Source organism: Aedes albopictus, chromosome 2 (genome assembly GCF_035046485.1).
Source record: "Aedes albopictus strain Foshan chromosome 2, AalbF5, whole genome shotgun sequence".
Lineage (NCBI taxonomy): Eukaryota > Metazoa > Arthropoda > Insecta > Diptera > Culicidae > Aedes > Aedes albopictus.
Window position 1 is genome coordinate 130,053,200 of NC_085137.1, and position 24,575 is coordinate 130,077,774.

The following is a 24,575-nucleotide window of genomic DNA, read 5'->3' on the forward strand; positions in this document are numbered from 1 at the left end:
CAGTTTAATATACTCCTTTACTGCACTTACCCATCTCAGAGCATAATCCTATAGAAATGTCAATTGACGTATTTCTGGAAGGATCGTTGGAAGAATTGTTGAAGGTATTCTCGTAAAAGCCTTGAAACTATCACTGGAGGAAACCCTCCGGTTGTTCCTGTGAGAATTCCTAAAGGGAATGCCTGGAGAAATTTTTGAAGAATTTCATGCAAGTACATCCGGAGGACTCTCAAATAATGTAATTTAAAAAAGAAATCCTGGAACTTATTCAAAAAAAATGGCATGAGAAATTTAAGAAGGAATTGTTAGATGAGTTTCTGGTGTATTTCCTAGAGAAATTGCGGGAGGAATCCCTGGCAGAATTCCGAAAGAGTTTTTTTTTGGGTAAATTCCAAAAGAATTCCCTGGAGAAAAATCTGAAAGAACTTTTAGCATGTAAGTACTTTCTATGTTTGAAGTAAGTCACAGTGACTTTCACGCAACCAAAACCTGCGCTGCCATGACACTCTTCTGCGTTCAATACTATTCGCTGGAGGAATTCCTCCAGAAATTCTTGAAGTAATTCAAAAAAAAATCATCGGGTAATCCTGGAGAAATTCTTGGGTACATCCCTGGAAAAGATGATTGAAGGATTTCTGAAAGTTCTGGAGGAACTCCTGAATGAATTTATTAAAAGAAACTGAGAGGAATTTCTAAGGAAATCACTTCAGGAATTCCTAGAGCAATCTCTGGAAGAATTCCCGGAGCAATTACTGGAAATTCTGGAAAAAATACCTAGAAAAATTTCTCTAGAAATCTCTTGAGGAATCCCTAGAGGATATCTTAGAGAAATTCCTGGAGGAATCTCTGAAGTAATTCCTGGAAAAATCTCTAGAGAGAGAGAGCCCTGTAGGAATACCTGGACTCTGGAGGAACTTCCGAACAAATTCCTTGTGTAATCCCTGGAGGAATTCCTGAATTCATGGATTAGACCTAGCAGGAATTCCTGAAGAAATTCCTGGATGAATCTTTGAAACATACCCTGGATAAATTCCTGAAGAAACTCCTGGAGAAATCTCCAGAGGAATCCTGGGAGAAGTTCCTGTAGAAATTTCTGTTAAATCCCTCAAGAAATTCTGTGAGAATTTCCAGGAAGAATCCTTGGAGGAATTTTTGGAGTATTTTCTGGAGGAATATTCGAAGGATTTGCTGGAGCAATCCCAGGGAAAAGCCCCGGAGAAATCCCTGGATATATCCCTGAAGCAATTTCTCGATTAATAATTCCTGGAGGAATGCTTAGGGGAGTCTCTGAAGAAGCTCTGAAGAAATTCCTAGAGAATTTTCTGAAGAAATTCCTGGATGAATTGCTGACATCATTTCTGAAAGACGTCCAGAAGCAATTCCTGGAGGAATTCCTAGAGGAGTTCCTAGATAAATTCCTGGATAAAATCCTGCATGAATTCCTAGAGGTATTCCTGTGGGAATTCCTAGAGGAATCTCTCAAGATTTCAAGAATTTCTTGAAAGAATTACTGGATGAATTTCTGGTGGAATATGTAGAGGAATACCGTGCCATGCCCTAATACCGTGTGCCTCCTAATACCGTGTATTTGACAAAAAACTCAAATATTTTACTAAGTGTATTATTTTTTTAACTAAGTAACTAATTCAATCATTAGCATATTAAACCTTCTTAAGTTAGGCGTAATAAATTTGGCACATATTTACAAAAACAAGCAATTAAAAATATTCACAAAATGTGAGTGCGAAGTACCAATACACGGTATTAGGGCATGGTTCCTTTTGTGTTCCAAATACCGTGTTTCGGCTAAAACTGCAAGCTGAAAATATTATTGATACTTTTTTACTTTATGAATCAATTGTACAAACCTCTAGGCAACGTTTAACGCACAGATTATTTTAAGTATGAACTTAGTATGATTGATATAGTGATGATTCAAAGGACCACCAATGTACGCGGGTCACATACACGGTATTAGGCACAATGCTATGTTTTACCATTTTGTTTTTAACAATGGTTTAAACATTTGGAATATTATTAATTATATTTATTATACATAATACACAGAATAACCAATAATATAGCGTTTGAAAAATCAAGAAACACGAATAATTGATTTTTACAGGGCTCTTTGAAGTGAAGAGCATTCTTAAGGTCACGGTATTAGGGCATGGCACGGTAGTGGGAGATTTCTATTTCTATTATTTTTCTATTTCTTAGTATATCCCTTAAGAAATTCCTGGAAGAATTACTAGAGATATTTATGGAGAAATTCCTGGAGAAATCCTCGAAGGAATTCCTGAAGGAATCCATGGTGGAAACCTTGGGCAAATTTGTGAAGAAACCCCTGGAGAAATTCCTGAAGCAACTCTTGGAGGAATCTATGGAGGAATTCCTGGATGAACGCATGGAGGAATCCTTAAAAAATCCTGAAGAATTTCCTGGAGGAATCATTGGAGGAATTCCTGAAGCAATTCCTGAAGGAATCTCTGGATAACTTCCTGGAGAAATGCCTGGAGGAATCCCTGAAAAAACCTGAAGAATTTCTAAAGAAATGCCTGAAGAAATTTCTAGAGAAGTTTCTGGTGGAATTACTGGAGAAATAATCGAAGCAATTTCTGGGAAAATCCTTGTAGAAATTCGTGGAGAAATCCCTGGAAAAATCGTTGAAGAGGTTCCTGCAGGAATTCTCAGCGGAATTCCTGGTGGAATTCCTGAAGGAATCCCTGCAACTATTCCTGGAATCCTGGAATCTGGAGGAATTACTGGAAAAAATAACTAAAAAATCCAGAAGGTTATCCTAGAGAAAATCCTGGAAGAATTTCTGCAGAAATACCTGGAGGACTTTCTGGGGTAATTCCGGGATTTTTGTTTTTGTCTGTATTAACGAGATTTTTAGCCCAAGGCTAATTCATCTCGGGACCCATGCTTTACTTCGCTTCCGAAGGAAGAACCCACATTTTGTGAGTATGTCGGGAGTGGGAATTCCGGGATTATTTGCTGACAGAACTTAAAAAGGTCATTGATTAATTCCTGGTGAAAACCTTGGAGGAATCTCTGAAGAAATTCCTGGGATATTTTTTGGAGGAAGTCCTCGAGGAAACCCTTTACCCTCCCCCTGGATATTCGATCTTGACGCGATGGGAGGGCTTAACCCATTAGCACTTTAGCGCCAGTTCTTTCACCACCGCTTGGACTTTGAGCTAGATATATCTAGTTTACGAGTTAAGCGCAAGTGAAGGAATCGCCGTAAGTGCTAATGGGAACCAAAGGAATATCCGTCGTGCATTTATCACAAGTCAAAAACAAATTATAATTCAGCTTGCATAGACCTAATCTTTGCATTCTTTGAATTTTCTCAAATTTAACAATAATTGTTAAATTTAACGTAACGCAAGAGTGGGTAGAGGAGGTCTCTGCGTTACACTCATCATTCGTTACCTGAATTCGTTAGTACACAGGACAGGGGGCGCTAGGATAAGTTGACTTACAGCCTTACAGATTAGATTCATTACAATTAGAAAATTATGGACTGATTAGGTAAAGATAAAACTGTTGATTATAGGAGTTTGTATTTGTATTTCTTATTTTTATCGGTTTTGTGAATTTATAAAAGTTGACAAATAATCATTATCATTTTTATTTTTGACAAAAATCAGTTGACTGAACTTTTTTGTTTTTATATCTTAGACGGTATTATTTCACTGATCAAAAAAGCAGGAATTTAGTTAGGACTTAGGACGGTTGACATTGTAAAGGGTTACGATGGATATAATATTACTTTGGATTGAGATGATCACAGATATGCAGAAGACGACTAGCGAAATTAGAAACACAATTTGATACATTATTGACTATATTTTGACAAATAGGGTTTGACAAATTTCTTTACAATATCGAATGGAAGCTCAAAAAGTGTTATCTAACACTAATATGAGAGTTATTTGGAGATGATGCTGGTGCTGTCAATGACTAACATCGGTTATTGACACTATTGGTAATCAGCTTGAAATAATTTTCAGAATGTATTATAAAATAACTGAGGATATTATCTGATTATTGTTTGGGGAAGCTGTCAGAAAAACTAGTTGCCCATATCGGCTAAAAACGCTAGTTCTGGTAGCTGTCTTCGAATAATTTTCAGAAATATCAAATCTTTAAAAATTAGCTACGACACATTTTTTTTTCTTTTTGCTCTTTGTATATTTCTTAAGAATAGTACTCTGAAGGCGTTAACATAGACATAGACACCCTTTTTTTTATCTCTGAATGTTGTCCAGTGACCTCGGAGATTTTCGATTATTGAAATATTGTTCAATTATCAAATCATCTTTGGAGCTTCCATTCGATCAAAACACTAGTGCGATGGGAAAAGTTAAAAACAGTATTTTTAAAAACTACTACGATCCAATGCTAATTACTACACACTTTGCTCAAGTTGACGACATCGTCTAGTCCATCGTGAGTATTGGTCCTAGTAGGGGGAAAGTTGGGAAAGGGTCCAGGCTTTGCTATCAGCTGTCCTGCAGCTCCACCTGGTCACTCTTCAAAAAAAAAAAATAATAATAATAATAAACACAACGTGGTAATATATCTCAACCTACTGCTCCATCTCAATTACTACACCAGCCAGGGATCAAACGGGTAGTATTCTCTACGTAGCCAGCAGTGAAGCGGTGCAGCATGAAAATCCAGTGTACTGAGAATTGTTGACACTTGATAGTTTTAATCCCATGCGTTTGAACCAATGGAAGGATGTCTCCATGCCAACAAGCACAATGTTGTCATTGCCAGCAATTGGGGTCAGAGCGTTTGAGCGGATGGAATCCACACAGTCAAAATCGATCTGAGCAGGCATTGTTTTTATGCTGCACCGTTTCATTACTGTCTGCGGAAAGAGCACTACCCATCAGATCCGAGGTTTGCATGCTTTGATCCAAGTCATGCTAGCAAACGCAATATTGAAGAAGGGGAGGGTAGGACATGGGGCTACATTACCCTGTTACGGTATCTCCCACCTATAAATTGTATGGTAAGGGGGGGCAGGATGGGTCACCTAAGAAATGGACCCCTATAACTTTCTGAATATAAATCGCATTTCTCTGTATTCTACCACGACTCTCAGATACACTAGTCAGCTATGATATAAAAGTATAGAAAGGTCATAAAGTTTGAAACCTGCTTCTTGACAAGCAATTTTCAAAACATGACCCGTCTTGCCCCACCTCATTTTTACGGGGGCAAGATGGGTCAGCTATCAGAAAACTCGATTTTTCTCCAACAAAAAATACTATATCTTCTATTTTTTCTCTATACATCTAAGCTTCACAGACGTAAAGATTACATGAAAAAAGTGTTAAAACATATCGGTAGATTATTCTCAGAACTAGAAGATTTTTGTTCAGGTAGGCATGAACGCACTTTGAAAACCTATATTTTTTGTAGGAAAATTTCAAAAATAGTTTCACAAACTCTCAGTGCTCTAATTGCATCGATAATGTAGGTCACAGAATAGCTTTTCAATGAAGAATAAAACATTTTCAAAAACTATGCAAACATACCGAAAAATTAGGGTGACCCATCTTGCCCCGTCTACACAATACACGTAGTTATATGGAATGTATAGCATAAGGAGTATAACGAAAAAATATTTTATTTTTTTCTGTGCAAGGAACGTAAAGAAATTTTAAAACAATCTATCACTTTTTTGTGTATCCACTTCGTTCATCTGGGAAAATTATTGAAAGATTCAAAAAATATATAGTACGGTTGAAAACGGTACTGACCCATCTTGCCCCCCTGACCCATCTTGCCCCCACATACCATCACTATCACCAAGTTTCTATTCACTATTCACTAAGTTTCTTTTAATGGAAGTTACCATCCTCATTAATCATCATTCGTGGCCATCACTGTAATTCACGCACACACTCTTACTCACTAATTCACTCTCTGGCTCACTTATTTACTCACACATTCACTCACTTACTCACTAATGGGCTCACTCACTAACTCACTTGCTCACCCGTTCACTCACTCACTCATTAATTTTGTAACTCACTACATCACTCACTAACTCACTCATTCGGTCATTTACTCACACAACTTCGCTAACACACTAGTTCACTCACTCACTCACTCATTTGATCATCTGCTCACTCTTTTATTAACTCAGACACTTATCAATACTTTAACTTACCACATCACCAACTAACTCATTAAATCACTTACTAACAGGCCCGGTCACTTACTAACACACGCACTTAGCACCTCACACTCTTATTAAATTATTAACTCACTACATCACTTTATTTACGTAGCGTTGCACGTTAACGTTTGAATCATTAATCATTGAACTCAGCTGTGTGGGTGAATCGGGAGGACGTCAGTTTAAAAGTATATGTGAACAAAAGGAGTCGAAAAGCACGTGCATTACTTTTCGCAAAGATATTACTTTGTGAAAAGTATTGAAATCTGATGTCAAATAATTATTAGTATTCAATTTTTTTTCATTTGTCTTTCAATACAACCATTGAATGAAACACATACATTAGGTGCCATCAAGAAATTACATAAAGCTCTACATGGAGGCTGGAGCCATGTACAAAGTAAAGAATTTTAATTTTTTAAAGGTAGGGGGGGGGCTTTCGGGGGGCTTGTTGTCAAGCTTAGGGTTACTCAGTAGATGAACGCCGCCTAGGAAGGGGAAATTCGATACATCCCTGATAAGATGGCGCCAACTTCGCAGGTGTAAAGCATTTTAGCGAGATGGGGACATGGAACGCATAGTGCTCGATATTCGAACTAAGTGGACCGTTATCTGGCGATCATTGTGCGTAACTGAAAATGGGGACCTTCAGCCGAAATAAACCAGAAATTAAATGCCAGAACATGCAATAATTGGATAATTCATTATTGCGATTTTACTTCGAAAATGAATTCCAAGGGAATTTGCTTGAGCTGATTTTGAATCGCCGTTAAATTCAAGGGGCGTTCTTGCGTTCTTGTAAAAATATAGACTTCTAAGTTTGTGGAGCCTCGTCGCCGTGCGGTTAGGGTCACCAAGCTTATAATCGCACCATGCTATGGGGTGAGGGTTCGATTCCCGCTTCGGGCGTTGAAACTTTTCGTGAGAATAGTTTCTTCCCCGTTTCCACTGGTGCATGCTCCGTTGTCCGTTGTCTAATGTTAAGTTTAGAACAGTCTGTACAGTCGAAAGCTGAAGACGTTGACCGTGTCTTTTTTTTTTCAATGCTATTTTTACGTTAAACGACCTCTACACTGATTCTCTGTAAAATAATACATGAAAAATGCATTAAAAAGATTAATGCTGAACTTTTAAACTAGAATTTTTCAAAAATTTTATAACGAAAATTTTTTATCTCGACAAACTATTCCGAAAAGGCATTGGAGCGCCCCTCCGACTATGCTCCTCCATCCTTACCTCCATCAGCTGGCGATTGAACATTTGCACGGTAATCTATAAATCAAAGCAAGATGCAATATTATTCTATTTTTCTTACGTTTGAACCATTCACTTTTCTGAAACATTACTTCCGTATTCAGTTTTAGAGTTTTTCCGTGCTTTGTTTTGTTGATGTTTGTGACTTTTTTGATGCAAAGGAAAGAGAAAAAAGTGAATAAGTTGAAACATCAATTTAAAGTCAATAAAATGTTTAAATCAGTGGTTAACAAGATGTCCCAAGAACTGCAGATCCAAGAGATATGGCGGGCTAGGTATGTAGAGTGCGATGAGAGAAATACTAATGTAGGTCAACCCGGAAAGACGCAGGTCAGATTACCGTAAATCAGTGGTTGAGTTCAACACTACCCAAGTGACCAATAAGCCGTAAAACAGGCATTAAATCGGTTCTATAGTCGAATATAGAACATGGTTTACAGAGTTCATTGGAACTATATTCCGCAATAGAGCTCCTCAAATGCCACTTTTGGCGCATTATTCGGCTGATATACGGCCTACACCAGCCTCCCGTACCGGGTCTCTGGACAGACAGCTGTCAGAAGTGAGACAAAAAAAAAAGAAAAAAGTTTATTTATCAGTTGTCCCTTTCTTCTACGCCTGATTCGATACTGATTCTTTGCTGTTTTTCTTTGTGGTGTTTGTAGCAGTTTTTTGCTGCTTGATCCAGATTTCAGATGATGTCGTCGAGGTTCCTATTGCACCGATTTAATTCTTACGTGTCGCTTCCCATTTGCTCCAGCTATATTTACACAGCTGATTTCGCAGGTTTTTACCCGTATGAGGCTCTGTACGAATTTGCCCTGTCCTGCTCACTCCCACAGAAAATTTGAAAACAGCGCGCACAGTAAAAGTCACATTTGACTTTTACTGTGCGAGCTGTTTTCAAATTTTCTGTGTGAGTGAGCAGTATGCCAGATTCGTGCAGAGGCTCATTTTAAACTATCAAAATCTAGGCATCATAAATACTCATCCAGAATAAATTCGAAAGATTGGATAGACCCAAAGATAGACCTGATTAATGTCGGTGGTCAATGATATAAGCGAAGTTCATGGTTTAAACGAATTTATTAGAGCACTGCAAATTGGTTCTATTCCAATGATGAGGAAGCCAGGGGAACCGAGCTAGGATTTGTTTTGAACGGGTAGACAATAACTCGCATATGCTTCGGTGGAGCTGATTGCAACTCAAAATTAAAATTAAAATCTTCGGGGAATCATAAATAAAATCCTTGGGGAATAAATAATCAAATGGAAATGGAAATGGGGGGCGACACTAGTTTTGCCAAGCCGAAAACCCCCAAAAAAAGTCGAAAAAAAAGGAAAAACCCGGTAAACGCCACCTAGTGGCCGAATTGCAAAACAAGTGTTTATTTTTATGTGAGTTTATGTCATACTGATCAACTTTGCCGAAGACACCAACTTTCTAAGTTATCAGGATTCTGAGCTATGAGATTTCTAAAATTTGCATGTTCACTAGCGCCGCCTAGTGGCAGAATTGCGAAACAAGTGTTTATTTTTATGTAAGTTTATGTCATACTGATCAACTTTGCCAAAGACACCAACTTTCTAAGTTATCGGGATTCTGAGATATGAGGTTTTGAAAATTTACTTGCTCACTAGCGCCGCCCAGTGGAGGAATTTCGAATTTCGCAACTCATCATCAGTAAGTTATTGTCGTACCCAACAACTTTGCCGAAGACACTATCCTTCCAAATTATCAGGGTCTTGAGCTGTCGCATATCGTAACGTTTGCTTGACAACCTGATATGGTTCCTGTAGTGCAATTTAGCATCAAACTGTTGATGGTCCCTCTAGCGGCCAAGTTGTTAACTAATCTTATGAACCAAAGTTCTAAATGGTAGATCTTATCAAGCCCTAAAACTTTGCCGAAGGAAGTATTACGCTAACTCTTAACACACCCGAGATAATAGACCACACCCCCAAAAAGCCGAAATCCCATAAGCTCTTAGGGCCAATTTCTTCACCTCGGCTTAACTGGTAAGCCAGGCTTATCCATATAGTTAAACCTAGCTTAACGCTTGAGCCAGGGTGAAGAAATCGGCCCTTAGGGGCGATTTCTTCACCCTGGCTTAAGCATTAAGCCAGGTTAAACAGTATGGGTAAGCCTGGCTTACCGATTAAGCCGAGGAGAAGAAATCGGCCCTTAGTCTCCTATTAAGCGGATTCCTATTGCGCCCCTCGACCAGTGATCTTATAAGAGTCTCGACTGCACTCCACTCATCACACAAAAAATCACTATCAATGTCAAGATCCATTGCAGTTGAAGAAAAGCAATCGAAATTCAGCTCACTGCAATCCTTAGTCCACTATGTCATCTTCATCTTCACAACACGTATTATTTTTGCAGTGTATCTACCACAGGTCCACTTCCGGAGAATCAATCACTTCATCACTGGGTAGAATTTCATCCACAACACTTGTTTCGGACACTTCTTGTGCAATCCGCTTTGATTCCTCACGATTTCTAGTTGCTTGTTGGGCTTTACGCTTCCGAGGCATTTTTATTTCGTTGAAATTTCACTCATCGGAACAAGTCACGCTCAATCTTCACGCTGGATTTGTTTACACTTTGATAGGAGGAAATGGGGTGGTGCCCTGATAACAGCTGACGAGCAATGTTGCCAGGACAGAGGACGAACATAATTTATAATTTAAATAATTATTCTCAAAACATTCTAAATTAAAGATTTTTCACTCATTGCAGAGTCGTTAAACATAAATAAGAGTTTGCCTAATGTTTTTTCCAACATTTTCAAAGTTTTTTCGAATTTTGATGGTTGCAATCTAAACTTCAGGCAAAAATCGACATCAATAAAGTTGGCAACGGCTGAATGATGATGCTGTCCTCGCTCATTATGTTCTATAGTGTGTGTTCGGTTAGGTGGCTGGATTTATTATGTAAACATCTCGAAATTGAAATGCGATTCGCTCGTCTGTGCCGTTTTACTTGATGCGCGTTAGTTTTTGAGAGTTGCGACGTTTGCCGAGTTCGCAATACAACGTTCCAATTTGTTTCGGCGGTTCAAGTTTTTTAAAGCAGTTTCCTGAACAACGAAAGTGTTTGAATGAAAAAAGTGACTATAGATTTGAAGAAATATGTGAGAGATAGGCGATGAATTGTTTTAAAGGTGCAAAAAGCAAGAAAATAGTTGAAAAAATAGTTTGGAAAGCATCGTGTGCTGATCTTGTGTAAATGTATTCGTCAGAGCAAGTGCTCGTGTGAAAAGTATTAGTGACTAGGCTCCCGAACAAGTGATCGGTAGAAAACCAGATTGCAGTCATGTTTCGTTGTTTTTTGGGAACTAAAATACTTTATCATATGCAGAATTTTGTCAGTAATCCTGTGAATACCATTAATTTGAGGTAAGTTGTACTTCTGAGTAGAATACGCCTGAAATAGTGATTTTTTAATGAACTCACTATCACTAATGCAAACCGTCATCGATTTCGCTATGGTTCATTCGTAATTTACTCTTTATGTTGTCTTTCGGCTCCGTTTTGCTTTAAGACATTTGAGTCTTATGAATGAATGTTTTATAATGTTATAAGAGAAGGCAACAGTTTCTGTTATTTAAAAATTATGGAGCAGAATCGCACAGAAAAAATCACGTTAAGCGATAAAAAAGACGAGTATTTTTTGTGGGACTGATATGCATAGAAATTTAGCCGACAGGACCACGTTTCTAGGCATAACAGTCCCACTAAGTATTTTTTAATAAAAAAAAACTACATTTGTATAAATTTTTTATTCAAAGTACCTCAGGCATGAAAATATAAGTGATGTCTCACAATACTATGAAAACTAAAATTCAACTTTTGTTGCACCGCTTTGTCGAAAGCAAGCAAAAACGTTTTGAAACTTTAATCGCGTTTTTCTCAGTTTCAAGTTTTTCAACATGGGACAACTATGCGTAGAACGGCAGCAGATGTGAAAATGTGGGTACCATCAAAACGGTTGTGCTACTTTTCCCCGAATGTCGTTTCCCCGAATGACCCATTTCCCCGAATTTCCCCACACCCTTCTTTATTTTATAGGCGGTTCTTTCAAGTTTAATTGTTCCTCAGACCTGCTGAAACCCTGGTGAATGAAGAATGGTGATAGGACTCCTTCTTTCCATTGCTACTCGTTCTTTCTAGAACCGAATTGATTCCAACGATCTGTCTAACTATGGTAGGTTATCTTTTTGAATAACTTAGTTCCCAGGACATCAACATTTTGTGGCAAGTGATCATTTCGAACAAGAAAGTAATATAAAGTCTTTTCGGGGAAACGGGCCATTCGGGGAACCGGCGTTCGGGGAAACGACATTTAGGGAACCGGCATTCGGGGAAAAGTAGCACAATCCCATCAATACTAGGAGGGGGTCTCCAGCCTTATATACTACCGTATGAAGCATAGTTGTCCCATGTTTTATGGGAATTCCTATTACATACATCGAAAAACTATGCTGCATGCAGTATAGGAACAACAATATAGGGTAATTTTCCAATTGTTGCACGGCTAAAAATTCGCTAATTGTTGCACACCTCATAAGAATAACATGGAGTGTGCAACAATAGGCAAGTTTTTAGCCGTGCAACAATTGGAAAATTACCCTAATTATCAATAAATATTGGATCGGTACCCACATTAAATATTAAAAATTTAAAAAAGAAAATAAATTAAGCAAATCTCTTCCACTATTCTTCCCAACAGTCTTCGGCCACGAACTGGGCGAATGCCCCGACGATGAGACATACTAGACCACACCAGGCCAGATGAATGCGCATGTGCTTCGACAAAAGCAGCAGTGAACCCCCGAATGCACCCTAATTTACTACATACCTACTCGTTCTCAATCAGCAACAGCAGACTGTTGATCTTATTTGTCCATCGTTTACTTTTTTACGTTGATCGTAGTTTTTTTTTCAAGTTGATGGTGTAAAGAAGACCAGTTGAATGGTGTTCGTTATTTTAGGCGAAAAGCTCCAAAGCTTTCTACATACAATTTACAATAAAACCCACAAACTATTTATTTTAATTTGTAGTGAAACTTTGTTCCGACAAGACTAGGAAGGCCAAAATAGCAAATCCAAGGAGAACAATAATGATGAACATAATCAAAAATGCACAGTGTTAGATACGAGTTAAGCTACCAGTGCACACGATCAAATATCTCCAAGGTTCTTTACCGGAGCCAAGTGATGTCCTGATGTCCTAATTCATAAAAATCATCACAAAACAACGTTTTTCAATGAAGTCATCATTTCGTAACGAAAGTACCAGCGATTATCGTTCTTTTCATTCTGTCCTCATATTTGTTACAATTAAAAATAGGTACCTACTAGTATAGAACATTAATAGTTGTGTTTTAGATAGGGATCAAATAGAAATACTTTAAAAATTACAAACCGTCCTCCATCCTCCCAGGGAAAATGATTGAGAAACTCCCCACCGTCGTCGTCCACCCCCCCTCATTAATCACCACCCTCCTTCTTGTCCTTGTACGCCTCCTTGAAACGTTCCTCGAACAGCGACAGCTCCGACAGCAGATCGGTGATGGCATTCATGAACGCTTCCTGCGGCGAGTAATCCGAGGTGGTCTGGATCCGGATGACGAACTTGTGCTCCAGCGGGTGGGGCAGCTTGTAGCCGGCGAAGAGCACGTTCGGATCCTTGAGCAGTTGGCTGTCGAAAAGAAAAAAAAAAAGGGGAAAAGGAAAGCTGTGATTACCAATATCATCTATACAGGAAGCCGGTGGAATTACTTGCGGATCATGTTTCCCAGGGTGTGATCCTCCTTGTTGACGGTGAAGATAGCGGCGTTCGGCACTTTGGTGTCCAGTTCCTTGATGATTCTGATGGTGCGATAGCGAGAGCGGGTTAGTTTCAGCTGGGTCACTTCGATATTCCGGCGTTTGTACTTACTTTTTCTCGCCCTCGTACAGCAGGAACGATTCGAAGGTTGGCGGTGCGTTCATGTTGACGAAATTTCACTAGCAAATTCTATAGATTTTTCGAAATAAATCCTCCAACATTCACGAAACTGCCGATTCTGCTTGGTGCTGCTGCGTTTTATTTTGGCTTGCGTGCGGTCGGGCGAACTGTCAGGTTGAGTTGTCAAAAGCAAAATGGGTGCGTTCAGTGCTGGTCAACAGAGATGCAAGTGGTGCCAAGTTTTGATTTTCATTTTTGTACAGTAGAAGTCTGAATTTTTGTTCTGATCGCTTGAATCTCACATCAGGACATTGAACGAGACATTGATTTTCCGAATAGAAAAATATATTTAATTGGCTTCCGAGGGGAATGGCAGCAGATAGAATAGATCCAAACCATACCTGAACAGCACCGGATATGGTTTATGGTCCATCCTCTACCATAATCAAAATGGTATATTCGACCGTAAGCCGACCATAGCTGGATAATGTTCTGACCATAATGGGTGATGTTTTTGAAGACTCGACCATACGGACAACGGGTCGTTAAGTATGTTTACCGTTTCAAAATCAGATTTTCTGCATACTCAATATAGTTGACCAATCTACATCTGGAAAGTTGATACTATGGTTGGGAAAAAATATTACTATAACCTCGACAACGACGAAAAACAGTACGACTATGGTTAGATTCTTTTTTTTTCTTGTTTTTAAATAAATATTTGTCAATTAATTTTGTAACCATTTATTACAAAACATTACAGAACAATTACAGTTGCAACAGCTCATGAATATTTTCACTATACACCATTGGCGGAAGCCTCTTCGCGATCACGAGAACCGAATCCAAGCAGGGAATACAGATCTATTTATGAATACCTGGCGTAACTGCAGAGGTATTCGTCCCTGACCGAGTTCCTGACCGCATCTCGTATCTTTTCCGATTATTAGCGCTATGACGGCTGCATGTTCCTGCTACTGGTGCAACTGGTCGTTATTTGACGACATGATTGAATGAAGTGCAAGACAAAAACGCCGCAGCACGTCTTCATGTACATTCAATTTGGATCTGAAGCAGAAAAAATGCAATGAAATAACGTTTTTCCAAAAATCCCCTGTATTACTTACCATCGATATACCACAGACAAACAGACGTAACTCCATGAACGATTTTCATGGAAATCCATCGTCCAGCTCACACTATCATCACCTGGTGGAAAAGTTGCACGAATCGCTGTGTTGTGCAATATCGTCAACAGAAGGCGCTAGTGTGAAACGTCAAACGCATAGAAAAACGATGCGCACGCCTCAGGTTGTGAAAGCCACAACTATGAAAATTTAAAATGATCGTTAAAAGCGTGGTCGATGGAAATTTTGCAAATGTTACGTCTGTTTGTCTGTGGATATACTTTGGAGAACACTTTGCAGCAACAATCAGAGCAACAAAAGTTATTGGAATAATATTTACACAAGAAAACTTGGAGGACATACAACAAAACTTTTTTGTTTACGCGAGCGCAAAGATGGCTGACAGTAATTTCCAGCCGAAACGGTGTACCACAGCTGATGCAGTACAAATATATTCCGATATGGTAGACCCAGATGTGTTCAAAACGGATACATTATCATACTTTTTATGAACCATAGTGGATAATATTACAACAATGCTTGGCTTCCACCTATGGTGTTACCGTAATCTGAAGAACATTTCGAAACCATAGTCGTAATAGGTTACCATTTTCAATGCGTTCGTGAAACGGTTTGTCTAGTTTGAAAAATGGTAAATTTCTATGCGGGAAGCCTTCAGAGGATATCGCCGTAATGATTACTTTCGGTATATTTGGTAAGGGATAGTGAACGCTTTCAAAAAGGATAGAACGATTAGAAACGGATATATGTGGATATTTTCGCCCACTTCTCTTCATCCTGTCAACAAACTGTTGACTGAGCTGTCAAATGTGAACATAAACAAATAATTTTGATGGCTTTAGCTTCTTGGGTTCCACTTCGGATTCCATTACCGAGGGGAATGGCAGATACGGATTTTTTGTGAATTTCGCTACTTTTATTCCTTTAAACCCCCAAATGATAGCTTATCTAAGAAATTATTTTTTTCATATCCTTCCCAAACCCCCATCAATCCGTCGCTATCTGTTTCTAACCGTGTCCAAACCTCCAACGATTTGAAAGCGCTCACGGTGGTTTCATCGTGAACGTACTCTAGTAAGGATGTTTTTACGAAAGATAAATGTCAAAACAAAAAAAAAACATTAATCAAAACAGAAGTCGGAATCCGAGGGGGACGACTCTTCCAGATATTCTAGATTTTAAGCCAAAACCTACAAGAATTCACAATTTTTCTCATTATTTCAACGAAACTGAAAAAGTCCACGAAAATCGATTAAAATCATCAATATCCGAAATATCCGATAAAATCGATTATAATGTTGGCATATCCCGAGGGGGGCGACACATCTAGATTATCACATTTTAACCAAAAATCTTACTCATCTTATGCACTGTGTATTATCTGTGTCTATCACGTTTCCATCTTGCTTTATTTTCAGATTCGTTCTGAGCTTAATGTTGTCGTTCATCATTTGATGTCACCTAAGTGTATTTGATGCTTGGGTGTGAACTAGGGGTAGGCGGGGCATAATGAGCAGGTGGGGCATAATGAGCACCTTGTATTTTCACTGTAAATCTTCAAATTAACAAAACAAGTTGCTTGATTGTAGCCTTATTATCTAAAATCCAATGAGTTGATGACAAAACATTAGTAAAAAAAATCCGTTTACCTTGAAATATTAATCAAAATGCGTAAAGTGGCCATATACTGGGAAAATATTATAAGAATCAGGTGACCTAAAATAAGGTTTTGGGTATCGAAATCACAACTTAGTGGGCATCTATCGATTTTCTTGATATTCCCTAGGCCAATGAAATGTATTTGTAACACTTTTGAACTATTTGTATAATTATTTTGTTGAAAAAATATGCTTCAAAGAGTTGGTAGTAGGGTGGGGCAGAATGAGCAACTAGTGAAAAAAATAATGAAAATGGTAAACATCTTCAACAAACAAATTTTAATTTTGTTTTTCTCTGTTTTGATGCATATAGTAAGGTTTTGTCTGTAACTTTCAATTTATTAGCTTTAAAATCTCAGTATCTGTATAATATCACCGTTTGAAAATTCCTCAATAGAAGACTCATTGGAACCCCACAGTTCCCTACAAATTAAACCCCGTAATCCCTTCAAATTCTCATTGATGGTTGCCGGTATGCTTTATCATTGACAAGAATAGTCAATTAGCATTTGATTGTGTACAAAACTGATATTGATCATACTGCCCCACCCAGGGTGCTCATTATGCCCCACCCCCAAAACGTAACTCGCGATTTTATACGTTTTTAAAAACATAAAATTCTACAACATTAATAACTTTATTCGGAATTTCAACGATTAGCTTTTGTCAGTTAAGGTTCAAATGAGGATTGAACGATAAAATTACACATTGGTTGCACTTAATTTACTGGATTTGGTGGCAAAATGCTTAAGCTGCTCATTATGCCCCGCCTACCCCTACATTTTATTTCAGATTCGTTCTGAGCTTAATGTTGTCGTTCATCATTTGATGTCACCTAAGCGTATTTGATGCTTGGGTGTGATCCAGACTTTATTTTCAGATTCGTTCTGAGCTTAATGTTGTCGTTCATCATTTGATGTCACCTAAGTGTATTTGATGCTTGGGTGTGAAGGGTGTGAACTACATTTTATTTCAGATTCGTTCTGAGCTTAATGCTGTCGTTCATCATTTGATGTTACCTAAGTGTATTTGATGCTTGGGTGTGAACTACATTTTATTTCAGATTCGTTCTGAGCTTAATGCTGTCGTTCAAAATTTTATGTCACCTAAGTGTATTTGATGCTTGGGTGTGATCCAGACTTTATTTTCAGATTCGTTCTGAGCTTAATGTTGTCGTTCATCATTTGATGTCACCTAAGTGTATTTGATGCTTGGGTGTGATCCAGACTTTATTTTCAGATTCGTTCTGAGCTTAATGTTGTCGTTCATCATTTGATGTTACCTAAGTGTATTTGATGCTTGGGTGTGAACTACATTTTATTTCAGATTCGTTCTGAGCTTAATGTTGTCGTTCATCATTTGATGTCACCTAAGTGTATTTGATGCTTGAGTGTAATCTAGACTTTATTTCAGATTCGTGCTGAGCTTATTGTTGTCGTTCATCATTTGATGTCACCTAAGTGTATTTGATGCTTGGGTGTAATCTAGACTTTATTTCAGATTCGTGCTGAGCTTATTGTTGTCGTTCATCATTTGATGTCACCTAAGTGTATTTCATGCTTGAGTGTAATCTAGACTTTATTTCAGATTCGTGCTGAGCTTATTGTTGTCGTTCATCATTTGATGTTACCTAAGTGTATTTGATGCTTGAGTGTAATCTAGACTTTATTTCAGATTCGTGCTGAGCTTATTGTTGTCGTTCATCATTTGATGTCACCTAAGTGTATTTGATGCTTGAGTGTAATCTAGACTTTATTTCAGATTCGTGCTGAGCTTATTGTTGTCGTTCATCATTTGATGTTACCTAAGTGTATTTGATGCTTGAGTGTAATCTAGACTTTATTTCAGATTCGTTCTGAGCTTATTGTTGTCGTTCATCATTTGATGTCACCTAAGTGTATTTGATGCTTGGGTGTGAACTACATTTTATTTCAGATTCGTTCTGAGCTTAATGCTGTCGTTCATCATTTGATGTCACCTAAGTGTATTTGATGCTTGGGTGTGATCCAGACTTTATTTTCAGATTCGTTCTGAGCTTAATGTTGTCGTTCATCATTTGATGTCACCTAAGTGTATTTGATGCTTGGGTGTGATCCAGACTTTATTTTCAGATTCGTTCTGAGCTTAATGTTGTCGTTCATCATTTGATGTTACCTAAGTGTATTTGATGCTTGGGTGTGAACTACATTTTATTTCAGATTCGTTCTGAGCTTAATGTTGTCGTTCATCATTTGATGTCACCTAAGTGTATTTGATGCTTGGGTGTGATCCCGACTTTATTTTCAGATTCGTTCTGAGCTTAATGTTGTCGTTCATCATTTGATGTCACCTAAGTGTATTTGATGCTTGGGTGTGATCCAGACTTTATTTTCAGATTCGTTCTGAGCTTAATGTTGTCGTTCATCATTTGATGTCACCTAAGTGTATTTGATGCTTGGGTGTGAACTACATTTTATTTCAGATTCGTTCTGAGCTTAATGTTGTCGTTCATCATTTGATGTCACCTAAGTGTATTTGATGCTTGAGTGTAATCTAGACTTTATTTCAGATTCGTGCTGAGCTTATTGTTGTCGTTCATCATTTGATGTCACCTAAGTGTATTTGATGCTTGGGTGTGATCCAGACTTTATTTTCAGATTCGTTCTGAGCTTAATGTTGTCGTTCATCATTTGATGTCACCTAAGTGTATTTGATGCTTGGGTGTGATCCAGACTTTATTTTCAGATTCGTTCTGAGCTTAATGTTGTCGTTCATCATTTGATGTCACCTAAGTGTATTTGATGCTTGGGTGTGAACTACATTTTATTTCAGATTCGTTCTGAGCTTAATGTTGTCGTTCATCATTTGATGTCACCTAAGTGTATTTGATGCTTGAGTGTAATCTAGACTTTATTTTCAGATTCGTTCTGAGCTTAATGTTGTCGTTCATCATTTGATGTCACCTAAGTGTATTTGATGCTTGGGTGTGATCCAGACTTTATTTTCAGATTCGTTCTGAGCTTAATGTTGTCGTTCATCATTTGATGTCACCTAAGTGTATTTGATGCTTGGGTGTGAACTACATTTTATTTCAGATTCGTTCTGAGCTTAATGTTGTCGTTCATCATTTGATGTCACCTAAGTGTATTTGATGCTTGAGTGTAATCTAGACTTTATTTCAGATTCGTGCTGAGCTTATTGTTGTCGTTCATCATTTGATGTCACCTAAGTGTATTTGATGCTTGGGTGTGATCCAGACTTTATTTTCAGATTCGTTCTGAGCTTAATGTTGTCGTTCATCATTTGATGTTACCTAAGTGTATTTGATGCTTGAGTGTAATCTAGACTTTATTTCAGATTCGTTCTGAGCTTATTGTTGTCGTTCATCATTTGATGTCACCTAAGTGTATTTGATGCTTGGGTGTGAAGGGTGTGAACTACATTTTATTTCAGATTCGTTCTGAGCTTAATGTTGTCGTTCATCATTTGATGTCACCTAAGTGTATTTGATGCTTGGGTGTGATCCAGACTTTATTTTCAGATTCGTTCTGAGCTTAATGTTGTCGTTCATCATTTGATGTCACCTAAGTGTATTTGATGCTTGGGTGTGATCCAGACTTTATTTTCAGATTCGTTCTGAGCTTAATGTTGTCGTTCATCATTTGATGTCACCTAAGTGTATTTGATGCTTGGGTGTGAACTACATTTTATTTCAGATTCGTTCTGAGCTTAATGCTGTCGTTCATCATTTGATGTTACCTAAGTGTATTTGATGCTTGGGTGTGAACTACATTTTATTTCAGATTCGTTCTGAGCTTAATATTGTCGTTCATCATTTGATGTCACCTAAGTGTATTTGATGCTTGAGTGTAATCTAGACTTTATTTCAGATTCGTGCAGATCTTATTGTTGTCGTTCATCATTTGATGTCACCTAAGTGTATTTGATGCTTGGGTGTGATCCAGACTTTATTTTCAGATTCGTTCTGAGCTTAATGTTGTCGTTCATCATTTGATGTTACCTAAGTGTATTTGATGCTTGAGTGTAATCTAGACTTTATTTCAGATTCGTTCTGAGCTTATTGTTGTCGTTCATCATTTGATGTCACCTAAGTGTATTTGATGCTTGGGTGTGAACTACATTTTATTTCAGATTCGTTCTGAGCTTAATGTTGTCGTTCATCATTTGATGTCACCTAAGTGTATTTGATGCTTGGGTGTGATCCAGACTTTATTTTCAGATTCGTTCTGAGCTTAATGTTGTCGTTCATCATTTGATGTCACCTAAGTGTATTTGATGCTTGGGTGTGATCCAGACTTTATTTTCAGATTCGTTCTGAGCTTAATGTTGTCGTTCATCATTTGATGTTACCTAAGTGTATTTGATGCTTGGGTGTGAACTACATTTTATTTCAGATTCGTTCTGAGCTTAATGTTGTCGTTCATCATTTGATGTCACCTAAGTGTATTTGATGCTTGGGTGTGATCCAGACTTTATTTTCAGATTCGTTCTGAGCTTAATGTTGTCGTTCATCATTTGATGTCACCTAAGTGTATTTGATGCTTGGGTGTGATCCAGACTTTATTTTCAGATTCGTTCTGAGCTTAATGTTGTCGTTCATCATTTGATGTCACCTAAGTGTATTTGATGCTTGGGTGTGATCCAGACTTTATTTTCAGATTCGTTCTGAGCTTAATGTTGTCGTTCATCATTTGATGTCACCTAAGTGTATTTGATGCTTGGGTGTGAACTACATTTTATTTCAGATTCGCTCTGAGCTTAATGCTGTCGTTCATCATTTGATGTTACCTAAGTGTATTTGATGCTTGGGTGTGAACTACATTTTATTTCAGATTCGTTCTGAGCTTAATGCTGTCGTTCAAAATTTTATGTCACCTAAGTGTATTTGATGCTTGGGTGTGATCCAGACTTTATTTTCAGATTCGTTCTGAGCATAATGTTGTCGTTCATCATTTGATGTTACCTAAGTGTATTTGATGCTTGGGTGTGAACTACATTTTATTTCAGATTCGTTCTGAGCTTAATGTTGTCGTTCATCATTTGATGTCACCTAAGTGTATTTGATGCTTGAGTGTAATCTAGACTTTATTTCAGATTCGTGCTGAGCTTATTGTTGTCGTTCATCATTTGATGTCACCTAAGTGTATTTGATGCTTGGGTGTGATCCAGACTTTATTTTCAGATTCGTTCTGAGCTTAATGTTGTCGTTCATCATTTGATGTTACCTAAGTGTATTTGATGCTTGAGTGTAATCTAGACTTTATTTCAGATTCGTTCTGAGCTTATTGTTGTCGTTCATCATTTGATGTCACCTAAGTGTATTTGATGCTTGGGTGTGAACTACATTTTATTTCAGATTCGTTCTGAGCTTAATGCTGTCGTTCATCATTTGATGTCACCTAAGTGTATTTGATGCTTGGGTGTGATCCAGACTTTATTTTCAGATTCGTTCTGAGCTTAATGTTGTCGTTCATCATTTGATGTCACCTAAGTGTATTTGATGCTTGAGTGTAATCTAGACTTTATTTCAGATTCGTGCTGAGCTTGTTGTTGTCGTTCATCATTTGATGTCACCTAAATGTATTTGATGCTTAGGTGTGATCTAGACTTTATTTTCAGATTCTTTCTGTGCTTAATGTTGTCGTTCATCATTTGATGTCACCTAAGTGTATTTGATGCTTGGGTGTGAACTAAATTTTATTTCAGATTCGTTCTGAGCTTAATGCTGTCGTTCATCATTTGATGTCACCTAAGTGGTTCATATGATGCACAATTTAAACTGAATGCACTCTCGGGTGATTTGTGTATCCTAAGCTCATCTTTGAATTAGGAGTATACTAGATCCCATAGGATGCACAATTTAAACTGAATGCACTCTCGGGTGATTTGTGTATCCTAAGCTCATCTTTGAATTAGGAGTATACTAGATCCCATAGGATGCACAATTTAAACTGAATGCACTCTCGGATGATTTGTGTATCCTAAGCTCATCTCAGGCTTAGGAGTATACTAGATCCCATATGATGCACAATTTAAACTGAATGCACTCTTGGGTGATTTGTGTATCCTAAGCTCATCTTTGAATTAGGAGTATACTAGATCCCATAGGATGCACAATTTAAACTGAATGCACTCTCGGATGATTTGTGTATCCTAAGCTCATCTCAGGCTTAGGAGTATACTAGATCCCATATGATGCACAATTTAAACTGAATGCACTCTTGGGTGATTTGTGTATCCTAAGCTCATCTTGGGATTAGGAATATACTAGATCCCATATGATGCACAATTTAAACTGAATGCACTCTCGGATGATTTGTGTATCCTAAGCTCATCTCAGGCTTAGGAATGTACTAGATCCTACATTGAGTCCTACACTGACAAAACGTTTTAAAAAATTCAAAGTCGATTTTCAAAAAAAACACCATCTTCGATTTCGATGAAATTTTGTCTCAAGATAGGTAATTATGTTCCCTACCAACCAGATGGGCACTTTTAAGGAAAAAAAGTTTTTCTAACAAAAACTTTTTCATGTCCAAACGATTTTTTTTCAGTGTCTTTTGTTATCAAAAACTAAACCAGTGAAGGTTGTAATCATTTCAGAATCCAATGAAACATAATTTGTTAAGAGATTTTGTCTCATTTATTCAAGGAGATTTTGTCTTATTCATTCGATCAATTAAATTTTTATATTTAAATAAATACTTTATTACAAATGGTTTCTCTTTGGAAATGGTGATTTTCGTCCTAAATCGTATTTGGAGTTAGCAGCTCCCTCTCAGATTACAATAAAACTTTCTGAATATGTAAACCTTGACTAGATAAGCCACTTTGCATACTTAGTTTCTTCACAATTTATCTAAACTGTCTTTTGAAAAGGGCTAACTTTTTTTATCGATTTTTTGCAAATGCGTTTAGTAAAAAACATGACTACTATTACAAAAAACTGACTGAAAAAAAATCATTTTTAAAATTCAAAGTCGATTCAAAAACATAAACACCATTTTTTTAGGCAAACTTTTTTTTCTTAAAAGTGCCCGTCTTGTGGTGTATGGACGGTTGGTGGTGAACATAATTACCTATCTTGAGACGAAATTTCATCGATATCAAAAATGTGTTTTTTAATCGAAATTGTATTATTTTTAAATTATTTGTTTCAGTGTAGGGCACAATCAGGATGTTTTCAATACTATTTCTTAGAAATATTTTGTGATAGTCACCCATACAAAATTTATTTTTAGGAGTTGTTATTTTTTCATTGAATGCATTTGAAACAAGTCGATAAAAAGGTGCGACAAGGATACATTTTTAATAAAGTATTTATGTAAATAAAATAAAAGAAAACCTTTCTAAATGATTGAATAAATGAGACAAAATCTATAACAAAATGTGGTTCATTGGATTTTGGGGGGATTCTTACCATCACTGATTAAGTTTTTAATAACAAAAGACACTAAAAAATAATTTTGACACAAAAAAGTTTTTGTTAGAAAAACTGCTTTTACTTAAAAGTACCCATCTGGTCGTGTATGGACGGTTGGAGGAAACGTACCTCTGGAGCTGATACCTGATGGATGATTGGTAGGGAACATAATTACTTATCTTGGGACAATTTTTCATCGAAAACGAAAATGTTTTTTTTTTGTAAACCGACTTTGATTTTTTTTTTCAAATGATTTTTTCATTGTAGGGCTCAATTTGGTTTTCTTTCATTTTTTTTTTATTTTGAATTATTTTGTGAAAATCACCCATGGTCCACTGCACGAATTTATGCTGGCCTGTTTACTCTCACCGCAAATTTGACGTTTGAGCGGTGCCGACACCGCTCAAACGTCAAATTTCGTGTGAGAGTAAGCAGGCCAGCATAAATTCGTGCAGTGGACCATACAACACTTTTTTGTGGGAGTAGTCATTTTTTTACGAAATGCATTTGAAAAAAAATGCCCATTAAAAAAGACAGTTTAGATAAATTGTGAAGAAACTAAGTATGCAAAATGGCTTATCTAGTCAAGGTCTACACACCCAGAAAGTTTCATTGTAATCTGAGAAGGTGCTGCTAACTCCAAATACGATTTGGAACAAAATTCGTCATTTCATAAGAGAATACATTTAAGTATTCATTTAAATATAAAAAATGAATTGATTGAATGAATAAGACAAAATCTCCTTGAATAAATGAGACACAATCTCCTAACAAATTGTGTTTCACTGGATTCTGAGATGATTACGACCTTCACTGGTTTAGTTTTTGATAAGTTTTTGATTTGGACATGAAAATTTGTCAGAAACCATTTTTTTTTCTTAAAAATGCCCATCTTGTTGTGTACCTATGGACGGTTGGTAGGGAG

The 24,575-nt window shown here is 37.3% G+C and overlaps 2 protein-coding genes across 13 annotated transcripts in view; one reads left to right on the plus strand and one right to left on the minus strand.

Annotated features, from left to right (window-relative positions):
* LOC109417226 (restin homolog) overlaps window positions 1–12,895 on the plus strand; it is a 427,171-nt gene extending 414,276 nt beyond the window's left edge. For all 12 annotated transcript variants that reach the window (XM_062850413.1, XM_062850416.1, XM_062850410.1 and 9 more), the window contains one exon: window positions 12,201–12,895. In XM_062850413.1, the coding sequence (XP_062706397.1) occupies window positions 12,201–12,247 (47 nt within the window). In that variant the 3' untranslated portion in view covers window positions 12,248–12,895. The remainder of the gene's footprint in view (window positions 1–12,200) is intronic.
* On the minus strand, window positions 12,783–13,486 carry LOC109417715 (DNA-directed RNA polymerase II subunit RPB11). Its single transcript, XM_019691813.3, has 3 exons — window positions 13,413–13,486; window positions 13,253–13,342; window positions 12,783–13,172 (listed from the first exon to the last, which is right to left on the minus strand). The coding sequence occupies exons 1-3, from the start codon at window positions 13,463–13,465 to the stop codon at window positions 12,962–12,964; spliced, it is 354 nt and encodes a 117-aa protein (XP_019547358.1). The 5' UTR covers window positions 13,466–13,486; the 3' UTR covers window positions 12,783–12,961.
* Between the last annotated feature and the right edge of the window lie 11,089 nt (window positions 13,487–24,575).

Bases quoted from the DNA above. Each gene is read 5' to 3' on its own strand.
- LOC109417715 (XM_019691813.3), bottom strand. From the start codon at position 13,465: ATGAACGCACCGCCAACCTTCGAATCGTTCCTGCTGTACGAGGGCGAG. The intron at 13,343-13,412 runs GTAAGTACAAAC...TCGCACCATCAG, and splicing joins CTGTACGAGGGCGAGAAAAA to AATCATCAAGGAACTGGACA. The intron at 13,173-13,252 runs GTAATTCCACCG...TCTTTTCGACAG, and splicing joins CTGGGAAACATGATCCGCAA to CCAACTGCTCAAGGATCCGA.